Source organism: Macrosteles quadrilineatus, unplaced genomic scaffold (genome assembly GCF_028750875.1).
Source record: "Macrosteles quadrilineatus isolate MER2022 unplaced genomic scaffold, UCM_ALF_1.0 Scaffold_3__2_contigs__length_128488019, whole genome shotgun sequence".
Taxonomy (NCBI): Eukaryota; Metazoa; Arthropoda; class Insecta; order Hemiptera; family Cicadellidae; genus Macrosteles; species Macrosteles quadrilineatus.
Genome location: NW_026542596.1, coordinates 108921806 through 108934561, shown reverse-complemented (window position 1 = coordinate 108934561; position 12756 = coordinate 108921806). Strand labels below are relative to the sequence as shown.

Genomic DNA, 12756 nt, shown 5'->3' with positions numbered 1-12756 from the left:
TACGAGCTAGCGGGGTAAATTATGGTACCTTATAGGGTTGTTTATCAATCATCAATCATCATAAGACAAAAATAGAAAATAGAAATCCGTTATTAGAACTGCAAATCGGTAACACGAGCACAATAGCATAGGCTTATCAACCACGTCCTCATAAGTTATAATATATATAATTACATTGAACTTGATCACAAATTGATCAAGGTAATGTAACCTTATTTTATATATTATATCATCAGTGATTCAGAAAAACTACATAAAACATGAAGTATCTAAAGTTGCCATGTTTACTAAGGCAGGTCCATACGTATCAATCAATCAATCAATCAATTAATCATTGAGATGGGGACGCCACCTATTTAGCTCGTACCATAAGTCATAGTACGAACAAATACTGCAATATTTTAAAAGATCTTCGTAGAATGGTTATGCAAAAACTTCGCATAGCATTAAATCCAGCTCTTTGAAATAAATGGAATATGCTCGTGACAAAATGAATCCAGCTATAACAATGGGTGATGCTACAAGAGTTTTATTGTTGAGAATTAGGTTAAAGCTTTCAGAACTAATATTGGTTTTAATACAATTTCAGAATATATCGACGTTCCAAGTAATCTTATCCGTAGCGAGGCCATAAAATATGGGGTTCTCTAAAGAGTACAATCAGTTGTAGCGCTAAAGTAATGTGATTTGCATTTCAATAAAATGTGTTGGCTTTTACAAATTTGTTTTTACAATTGCTTATCCAAATGAAGCATGGCACGTAAACTGATAAATAGCACAGGAGTTATCATTGTGATAAAAACCGCATTATTGCATTCTTGTTCTTGTCATACATTAATTTTTGTTTCTATAGAGCTCTCCTCTAAACTAGCTGCTGTACCCGTGCTTCGCAACGGAGAGAAAATTCAGTTTCGAAGAAAGGGTGCCCCTTTTATATAATAACATATTTTGATAACCTAGTTAATACCATCTCTGGGTTAATACAGCAAGGGTTATAGAACCTTTTTTTATTTTCATAATCAACGACATAGTTTTATAATAATGAATCAATAAATGAGTTTTAGAATAAATAAACCTACCACGAAAATTTGTTTGGATCAGCTGTCTGAAATTGTGAAATAAGCATTCAACAGATCTGATTGTTTACATTGAAATTTCAACGTAAAGGTAAACATTGTTAACTTTCTCATGCTTCCATGGAGACCAATTATTAATATTTAATTTTGAAAACCTCGCCTCAAAACTTTGGACATCCAAGGGGCATAGCCCGAGAGGAACTCAGGGAAGTGAATAGGCTTAAGACATTCCTATGTGGACCATCTTTGTTCTTTTGGGCTATAGCGGTTTAGTATTTTAGTCGTGGCAGCCGCACAGACAAACAGACAGACAGGCATCACCTAAATATGTATTATGGATATATTTTCTTGTAATATGAGTCTTTATTTAATTTTTTTGGTTGTGTTGTTAGCCTAGTGGTTAGCGTCTAGGACTTTGGTTGCGGGAGGGACGGGTCAATCCCCGGGGCACATCCACTAAACATTTATTCTCTCGTGACTCTCTCGTGAAATGCCACTGGCGTAGGAATATATATATATATATATATATATATATATATATATAACGTGGTATTTATTTGCTAATATTTGTCATTGACAATTGATAATGCACGTAAAATTCTTAGCCTATTCTAAAATCTGAAACAAGTTTTGATGTGTTTAGTTTTGGTAGTGCTTGAGTATTATTAACTGAATGTTTTTCTTCTGTTTCGTTGTACATTCAACAGTTGAATTTAGTTATATTTGCTTGTAGGAATTACAGATTTATTTAATTTATCGCAAATTACTTCGACACTGCTTCTAGACATATCGTACGATTGTAATTTTAGTTTCGTATGGATCCATGGAGAGTATAATAATAATTAATTTTACATACCACAATACGTCCAATGCAGAAAGTTTCTCATCCATATTGAAGCAACACATTCTGTTCGATAGAAAACGGTTCAGTATGAGTTAACATTTTGAATTACCAAAGTTGATATAGCAAATATTTGATTGATGAGTTGAACATCAAATTATAGACAAAACTCGTTAACCAACTCAACGAACACACAAATCTGTTTTCATCTTAAACCTATAATTGACTGTAACCAAACTAATTATGTAATTCCAACACCGAGCGGGCTTCTGAGCTCCTTGCTACTTTAACAAGTTTATTGAGCTCAAAAACGGTTTCAATCTAAGAACTTTACAGTAATTGAGGTGACCTTTGCAAGTTTTCCACCACTCTTGCTCCCTTGACCTATATTGCCTACTTGCTATTCGCTCAGACATTAATTAACTCCCCCTTTACTTGTTTACTTACTTAATTAATTAACGTATTCATTACAAAGCTGTCTTTGTCATTACTGTTGTAGGCCTTATGTTAAATAATTTTCTTTTAAATTTCAATATTAATATTTTTTTGTACCATCTACTACTAGTTTTCATCAACTCATATTTCAAATTCCCTTATCGTAAGGGATTAAATTTGACTTCGTCAAAGAAGCAAAATGATCATGGAAATAAAAGAGAGACAGTTATTTGGATTATGCCTTATAAATGCAGTATAGCCTAATAGGTGATGTGTATAAAAACTCTATGGTATGCAAGTGTTTACTATATTTTTTATGTTTTACCAAACTTATTTGAACAAAAAGAATCAAAAATCTGTTTGAAATGTTAATGCAATATTCCCAGAAATACAAGTTAATAGAAATTCCAGAATGTACACTCCAAACTACATCAATATAATCAATCACTCAATACATCAATATACCAAAATACATCAATGTATAGGGTAGCTGAGATATAATGTTCGTCTAGTAGTAACCTTCCTCGTCCGATCATGAGAAAGGTTTAACGGGGTTTTAAGACATTACACTGGACCCAGATGTTCTTGATAATTTAGCTTTTAGTGAATATTTTGGCCAAGAAAAAGCCAATATTTGTAAACAAGCTGCCATCTTATCAATTAAACATTCATTCCCGCACTTTCGCCCCTTGGAGTGTCTTAAATTTAATCTAGCCTATATCTCTAACAGGGCATACCAACGAAAAGGTCTAGTCAGTTTTTGTTTTAACAGATATTCAAATCTTACTAATGTTTATTTTTAAGTAATTTGTTTGCACGTTATTTATTGTTATTTATCCATTTATTGTATTTTTGTGAGTATAAATACTGGACTTTATTTATTCGGCAAGATCCTTTATCATTATTTATCACTCATTTCAAATAATTTTTTGTAGCGTATTAAGAGTGTAAAACTGGTTTGTAGCATTGCAATAAAAATAAATACAAATTCGTTAAATATAGTCAAAAGTAAAAATCTGTTCAATGGTGTTGTCAAGTAATAATCAAAACACGGTAACTTAATAACAATAACAAATGCGAACAAAGATATTTGACAGAGATGCAATAATCTTATCGGTTCGTGCTGTACCAGAGTGCCTCTGCAGCTAAGAATGCTGATATTGCAGTCTCCAGCTAGTCTGCATGAGTCAGCATTCTGATACTCTATCTGAGCACTCATGCTCATACTCTAGCTGGATGTGTATAGCCTATTGAATTATATTAAAAATTTAACTCACATTCCATAATAAAAAGTTTATTTTTCTTTCTCACTTAGCTGCTCTATGCTTTGTTGCTTTCCAGATATGTGAACGCGTAACTTTATGTGTGCTCCGAATCACAAGATTATTTTTTAAACAGATAAACCTAATCGATATTTTGCGAAAACTGAGCCCGGGCGAGATTTGTGGTCACGACGCCACACCCCATGCTTACAGAGATCAGCTGTTCAACAATATAATTGAGTTAAAAACTCTAGGTCCGTGAAGTTGGCGTACCCATATTAGCGTATCCACTTTTGATCATACCACTCGTTAGTTCATCGTTAGTTCTCGATAGTTCCAAATTTTTTTTCGTTAGTTCCCAAAAAAATAAAAAGTTACGAGGCTAACTTCACAATTATACAATTTCCAGCGGGCACCATTTCCTGACTATAAAGGCTTATATCTATATGCCAATCGTTAGTTCTTCGTTAGTTCTCGATAGTTCTCCAATATTTACGTTAGTTCTCAAAAAATAAAAAAGTTACCATGCATACAAAGTGGGTACGCTAACTTCACAATTATACAATTTCCAGCGGACACAGTTTTCTGACTATAAATGCTTATATCTATATACCAATCGTTAGTTCTTCGTTAGTTCTCGATAGTTCTCCAATATTTACGTTAGTTCTCAAAAAATAAAAAAGTTACCATGCATACAAAGTGGGTACGCCAACTTCACAATTATACAATTTCCAGCGGACACAGTTTTCTGACTATAAATGCTTATATCTATATACCAATCGTTAGTTCTTTGTTATTTCTCGATAGTTCTCCAATATTGTTGTTAGATCTATATAAACAAAAAGGTTATAAGGCATACAAAGCGGGCACGCTAACTTCACAATTATACAATTTCCAGCGGACACAGTTTTCTGACTATAAATGCTTATATCTATACACCAATCTTCTTCGGTAGTTCTCCAATATTTACGTTAGTTCTCGAAAAATAAAAAAAGTTACGAGGGATACTAAGTGGGTACGCTAACTTCACCATTATCGAATTTCATGCGGGCACAGTTTTCTGAATAAAAATGCTTATATCTATATAGCGAACCTTAGTTCTCGATAGTTCTCTAATATTGATGTTAGATTTTTAAAAACAAATAGGTTATAAGGAATACACAGTGCGTACTCTAACTTCACATCTTTAGAATTTCCAGTGGACACCGTTTTCTGACTATAAATGCCTGACTATAAATATGTCTGTCTATTAACTAACGTAAATATTGGAGAACTATCGAGAACTAACGAAGAACTAACGATTGGTATATAGATATAAGCATTTTTAGTCAGAAAACTGTGCCCGCTGGAAATTCTATAATTGTGAAGTTAGCGTACCCACTTATTATCGGCTATAACTTGTATATTTTTTAAGAACTAACGAAAAAATTTGGAAACTATCGAGAACTAACAAAAAACTAATGATTGGTATATTGATATAAGGATTTTTATTCAGAAAACGGTGCCCGCTGGAAATTATATAATTGTGAAGTTAGCGTACCCTACTTGTATACATTGTAACGTGTTTATTTTTTAAGAACTAACGAAAATATTAGAGAAATATCGAGGACTAACGAAGAACTAACGATTGATATATAGATGTAAACATTTCTCATCAGAAAACGGCGCGCGCTAGAAACCGGAAGTGTGAAGTTAGCGTACCCACTTATTATCGGCTATAACTTTTTTATTTTTTGAGAACTAACGAAAAAAATTGGGAACTATCGAGAACTAACGATAAACTAACGGTTCATATGAACAAAAGTGGATACGCTAATATGGGTACGCCAACTTCACGGACCTAAAAACTCTGTTAAAGTCGTATTGGAAAATATTCGATTTTAAAGGAATACTACATCATAAAATAGTACTTTTAATATTTTGTACAAAAAATCTTCACGTTTAAGTTCATTACGACTTAATAATTAATTATGTAAAATTAGGGTGGGGGTACAGTTCCAAAAACACTCAGCGTAGTGAATGCATTTAGAGATTTCACTCGTTTAAAAATGAGGGCAACCCTAAACTTGCTTAATGATTTGAATATTAAACCTTATGAATGAACAAGCAGCATGTTGACGTTTTGTTACTCTGGAGACCGAACTGAATAGTAGTAGGTAACATGTGGCACAGATAACTGTGCTTTTGAACTATATTGTTTGAAATGGGGCGTAGGTCTTTTGGAGTTGCAATATTTGGGCATATCTCTTGATATTAATTCACCCCAAAATGAGCCCTGAAATTTATAGAAGTATTTTACAAATTCATTATCCATAGCCATTGGTGGTGATTGTCTAGTAGTGTAAGGGGGGCGAAAACACCTGGAAGGCACGGGGTGTATAATAAATACACATTCATTTATTTGTCAATATATCCCTCCAAAAATTTGTAGCCATGTTCCCTGGATCACCGCACTTACAACAATGCTACAGTTCTGTTTAGCTACAATGAGAGAAATACACATTTTTAAATTTGGGTTTTTACGTTTTACAAATAGTACCGGGGACCGAACCTTGTTTCGATTGTAAAAGCATAGTAATTTCGCCGCTAAGTGTGTCCCTGGCGTAAGGCAACTCACGTTTTATTTACATCTAGTTTTGGCTTTTATAATGTAAGTTTCAGTGGAATTTCAATTTATATTATGATGGTATTTTAACCTGGCAATCCACAACACATTAATTTATTTTACAGTCGATGGTAAAAATCACTCGTTTATAGTCTATACCATGGTGGAAGGAAAAAACATGGGCGTACTATTCCCATCATATTCTGACGTCACCCAGATTGCAAACACCATTTCACCATTTAGAAACAAATTATAAATCAAATCAAAACAAATATTACTTATGGCAACACAATCAGGTGATTTTTTGTTTGCAATCCGGGTGACGTCAGCACATGACGGGAATTAATAGCACACCTATGTTTTTCCTTCCACCATGAGCCTATACTTGTATAAACATTGTTTTGACAGTTTGTTAAAATTAAAACAGATTAAAAATTTTTGTTTTAACTTTAATTTATATAAAATAAATATGGAATTATTAAATATTTTATTAAGTTTGCTAACAATTTCCTCAGTACTTGGGGGATTAAGTATTGGTAGGAGAGAGCCAAAGTAAAATAATTTAGTATTTGATCGGGACTATTTCCCCCTAAATCGAATAGTCTTAAGTGTAATGTCTGCTCAATAGAAATAACTGCTGTGCACTGTATATTTTAATTTGCTAGTATACTTTGGATATCTGGCTATAATCATGTAACAAGTCTTTTGTTTACTTATTCCTTGCTATTTTGTTCAACCAACATGGTTACTTGGCAACCCGCAAGACCAATGTTATTTCTGAATTTTCAAATTAGTTTTGTAGCTAAATACAAAATTTCCTGAGGTAGTGGGTGTCGTCAATCACGTTTATAGACCAGAAATAAATTGTTTATATTTGAAGGAAATAGTCGAAGCCGTTTTCTAGGTCTTTGTGCAAGCAAAAATTTATCATATTGATCGGTTGTAGGTACATTACAGTATATGATTATCATTCAATGTTACACTGATACACAGCTGATTGAAATAAAATACCAAGTGATACATTCTTCTGTTTCCGCTTACGAACCACAGGTAAAAACTAGTGTCTTTAGTGGATATATATAATTTTAACATGTTTTTAAAAAAATAATATATTTTAAGTCTTTGTTAAAGAAAACACCCATTTAAATTTTATATGTTTTGATTTTCATCCTCAAAGCGTCCTATGTCATGAAAAGTCGAATATTAAGCATGTGGATAGCATGTTTCATTTCATTACGTCACTAATGTTAAAAGCAGCCAAAGCAAGCAGTGTAATCCGAGAATCAACAGCACAATAGCGCAAGCAAACGCCTGTATTGTTCATAAGTATCCATAGTTACGACAATCTTAACACTAGGCTTATAACGCTACGAAGTCATGCAATACTGTGATCCCTTCTCACGCAACTAAACCTCAAGAACCACAACCTTTCAAGAAATTGTGTACAACCAGGTAGTATCAGGAAACTGAATGCATTTACCTGACTTATATACAGCAGAGAAATACAGTACATGATTACCTCAAGAAACCTTGTATGACTGAGTAAGGAGTGGCAAGGAACAAAATTTATGTGCCTGCCATGCATAAGAAAGATACGACTACAGTATTTAGAACCACAACTTTACAAGCAACCTCTTATAATGTTGCAGTGTCAAGTATTGCAGTGAATGCAGCAGAGAGCAATACTTATCTCAAGAACTGAAGATTTGATCGTAAGTAACTACCTTACATTACACCCTGAACAAACTGTAGTGACAATTATCTTTACATGCACACATTAGTACAGCAGCAACAGGACATATGGCTGGTTACCTCAAGAACCGTAACTCTGCAAGAAACGCAAAGCAGCTAAAAATAATTAAGAAGCTTCGACTTTACCTGCAAGCATCAAGATACGTTTATAATGATCAAATTAATTAAAAACCGTGTATAATCTGCTTGAGGCAAGAAGCTTGATGTATTCTCCTGCAACCACTGCAGTAGAAAGCTCAATGGCAACATTTTTACAAAACAACGACACATCTTAGTATTAAAAAGTGGAGTTAGAGCTTACCTGCCAGCCCTGGAGCAGCAAGCTTCTGTCGACCGTCCGCAGCCACATGACCGCGTCCCCGGCCTGGAAGTCCTTGAGGCGGTAGCACTTTGTGTGGAGGTAGATGCCGAGACACTTGAGAAGTTCTGACGTGGACGCCTGGATCACTGTCTTCTTGGGAGCTAACTGTTGAGGCGCTGTGAGCAACTGTGCCTTTGGTGCTAACTTGTCACTGACGACGTTGTTGTGGTTGTTGTTGGTGTTGTTGGCTCTCACGAGATCTAGACTGGCCGAGGTCGGGATGGAGTTGACCGGAGGGTAGTAACACGAGATGTTCTGTATGTTCTTATTCTTGTCGACCACTATAGGGTTGATGTTGTCCACCAGAGGCTGTCTGAAGGTCGTCAAGTTCTTGTTCTTGTTGTCCAGTTTCTTCTTGTTGTTGTTCGCCGTCGAGAACCTTTTCCAGCTGAGCGCGTTTATGAACAACGAGTGTTTCTTGAAGTTCTTTTCGAGCGCGTTCTTCTCGCTGATGATCCTGGCGTTTTCATTGTTGATGTTGTTGTTGTGGCTGGTGTGGTTGGCCACGACGAGGGACGCGCTCATCGTCTTGTTGTCTGTCTGTCTGTTGCGCGCGTTGTTCAGTTGCTCGTAGCTGAGGTTGTTGAGAGGCCCGCGGTGGTCGTGACTCGCCGTCGTCGTGTACACGGGCCGTCGTTCCCGCGGGCTGAAGCTAAGCACGGTGCCCATGATGTGTCAATGTCCTCGGTCCATCACACTCGCCTCCCTAGCTCCGTAGCTCCACTAGCACTGCTCTCTGCTCCAGACATCGATCTCCCGCCACCCCCTGGTCGATATCTCATCCCCCACCCCCCACCTCCCACCTACCACCCACCTTACACGTCACCCCGGCCTACTCACATTCACATACCACCATTCATCCTATTTACACGTACAACTATTTATGTTCATAGCTGAGACCTTATTTAGGCCATTGCTAATGTACAGGACTATTTGAACTTCCAGTAAGACTATTGGGAGTTGAAAATACCCCTGCATTTATTAGCAGAAGGATATGGTTACTGTATATTCATTTCATGTTTTGTTTTGATTTACATAAGTTAACACGGTCGTAAACATGTGTCACCACGTTCGTGAAATAATACATTGTTGGGAGTTATATTTTGAGTTATTTTTATACAAAAAAGTTAATGATATTAAAATCAACCAAGTACTTCTTGTTTATGAAAAACGCAAAGAAACCGTTATATTAGCATTTATGGATTTGTTTTAAGAATTTAGTAGGGTAACAATTTGCATTAAATAAATATGGCGAAAGTTGGAGTAAACGTGCAACGCGTGGCATTTAATGATCTCTGAGTTAGGTTAGGCCAAATGCTAGGTTTAAAATTATTACTACATGCATTATTACATATATACATTATTACATGCTGGTAAGACATATATCAACTTCTGATTTTCTTATATTTAAAATCATAAGGAGGACTTTAATTTTGGATCCTAGAGTCCTCAAACTCCGTTAATTGTAATGGTATAAATAGGTATCTTTGAACATCAGAATTTCCCTCTAAAACTAGCTAGTTTCTTAACAACAAGGGAAATGTATCTTGAAGAAATCCTAAAACACAATTTTATAAAAAAAACCTGTTGAGCAAGTGAAATTCAACCGTGTGTTGCTGTGTGTGGTTTGCAACAGCTGACGTCAAGGGAAAGCCCCCCGCCCGTGAGGAAGACGTTTTAGATACTGGTATTCTAGGTCATCATAAATCCAACAATTGTGTTTTTTCAAATGTTATCGGTCAAAACTAACTACATATATTTCCAATTCAGTCACTTCGGATGATTTACAGCCACAAACACAAATAATTGTATGTTTAAACACCGGCCTACAATGATAATTTTTTGATTACCCCTAAGGGCTTGCCTCAAGGTAACACAAGCAGGTATGATTCTTCAAACAATTTTTAAAGAATCAATTTGGGCATCTTGTTTCTATCAGGTTGCATTTCGTTACTTTTAGGGGCATCTCAGAACTATCAGGGTTCATTTCGTTACTACCAGGGTGCATCTTTTTTACTATCAGGGGCATCTCTTTATTATCAGGGACATCTCAGTACTATATCAGGGTTCATTTCGTTATACTACCAGGGTGCATCTTTTTTACTATCAGGGGCATCTCTTTATTATCAGGGACATCTCAGTACTATATCAGGGTTCATTTCGTTATACTACCAGGGTGCATCTTTTTTACTATCAGGGGCATCTCTTTATTATCAGGGACATCTCAGTACTATATCAGGGTTCATTTCGTTATACTACCAGGGTGCATCTTTTTTACTATCAGGGGCATCTCTTTATTAACAGGGACATCTCAGTACTATCAGGGTTCATTTCGTTACTACCAGGGTGCATCTTTGTTACTATTAGGGGCATCTCGTTATTATCAGGGACATCTCAGTACCTTAATACCTTAATACCTCCTTCTTCGTCTTTTACCCACAATGTGGGATTGACAGCGTCACTTTAACACGATTAATAATACAAAAAACAATATTTACAACTATTTAAATACTTCCGGCAGGCTACAGGCTTCTTAAATCATCCCCTAAATACTCTGAAATATTGTAATAGGCCCGGCTCTTGATGAAAGTGGTTAACACTGCCTCAAATGTTCTCAAGTCCAACAACTGGATATGTCGTGGCAGCTTATTAAACAGACTTATGGCTGACACACTATAACTAGCCTGGGTCCTAGATAGTCGCACCCTTGGTACATCAAGCTGATGGCGCTGCCTGGTGTTATACTGGTGGACGTCAACACGAGTGGTGAAGGTTGTTATATTAGCCCTAACGTGCACCAGACAGAGAAGTATGTAGTGGCCAACTACAGTAAGCACACCAAGTCGTGCAAAGAGGGGTTTGCAATGAGCACGATACTCACTCCCAGTAATAATCCTTAATGCACGCTTTTGGAGCCTAAGCACTTCAACAACCTTTGGCGAGTGTCCCCAGAGAAGAAGACCATAGCTGACATGGCAGTGAAAGAGGGCATGGTACACCATCACCAAATGTCGTCTGCAGATTCAAAACAATATAGTTGTGATTTTTTTATGGAGCCAATTATCCAATGTTTTTAGAGTGTATTTTAAAAGTGAGTTACTGAACTACAGTTTTAAATTGTAAGTTAAGTATTTTTACGCAAATAAAACTATAAACTTTAGTAGACATTTAAAATTTTACAACTAAAAGGACTTATAAATAAACTCACATTTCTCCTAGCCAAAAGCACATGTTTTGAACACTAACTGGATATCCTTGAGGGAGACACTAGAGGCACAATCATTTCACTTTTATTAATTATTAATCAGTTGCCAATCATTTTACTACTCAACCACTGTTTTAACTTGGGTTTAATAAACGTTTACAAAACAAGGATCCTAAACACATCAAGATAGACAGGAAGCAACAAAGACACTACAGTACTTGAATTTAGCAGTAATTTCCTGTTTGGATCTCCACCCCACCCCCTGCCCACCTGTACATCGTACATCTGACCAGCTTATCACTAGGGCCTGACCTTTGGAGCAACAACAATTGTAACAACAACAATCTGAGAATAAACCTAGATTACATCTGCATTTGGGATAATATTTGTGAAGAGATTCATTATCTAGAGTTATTTTTATTTACAAATCGTTTAAGAAGAGGATTTTTATTTTTAATACATTTACTTATTTATTTTAATATAATTGACCTTTGCTAAGCACTGTGAGAAGATAAGTTAGATACTTACCATCGTTCTGTTTAATAATATACCTGGATTTGTTCATCCAATACTTATGGCTTAAAAAATCAAAAATAAAGGATCAAATGCAACTTTGTTTATATTTTATTGCTACTCTATTTGAAATATTGAGAATATTAACATCATGGGGTTCCAAATTGAAGAAACTAAGAATGGAAAGCCTAATATAATTTTTGATAATTATAAATATAGGCAAAACTACATAGCTAAAAGTGGTGAAATCACATGGCGTTGCCTTGGAAGGAACTGCAATGCAGCAATTAAGACTGACTCTGATATATCAACTATAACTGCAACCAACCCCAAACACTCTGGACCTCACCCAGTGACTATGAGGTCGCTGATATCACCTAAAGCCTCAGTTTTAGTTTCACCTAGTGTATCGATTAAAAAGGTTGAGAGTCCTTTTCAAGCATCCACACCACAGTTATCTGGTTTTACACCTGATACTCCTATAGTACCTAATCAAGATCAACAAGAAACAATAACATCCCTCACATTACTTGAGCTCCAAGAGGAATACAGACAGCTCAAGGAGACAAATGAGAATCTTGAAAAACAGCTCAAATGTATCCTTGACCATTCCATTGAATCAGACACACGTCTTATGGAATTTACAGATGAAATTTTTCCTGTTCCTAATTACCTCCCCAAAAATGCACCCCAAATGACAGATAAG

General features: G+C 35.7%; 1 protein-coding gene across 1 annotated transcript in view; it reads right to left on the bottom strand.

Annotated features, from left to right (window-relative positions):
- Positions 1-9084, bottom strand: part of LOC128989969 (cyclin-dependent kinase 5 activator 1) — a 34853-nt gene extending 25769 nt beyond the window's left edge. The window contains exon 1 of the mRNA XM_054412146.1: positions 8273-9084. Coding sequence (XP_054268121.1) covers positions 8273-9001 — 729 coding nt within the window. The 5' untranslated portion in view covers positions 9002-9084. The remainder of the gene's footprint in view (positions 1-8272) is intronic.
- Positions 9085-12756: the final 3672 nt, after the last annotated feature.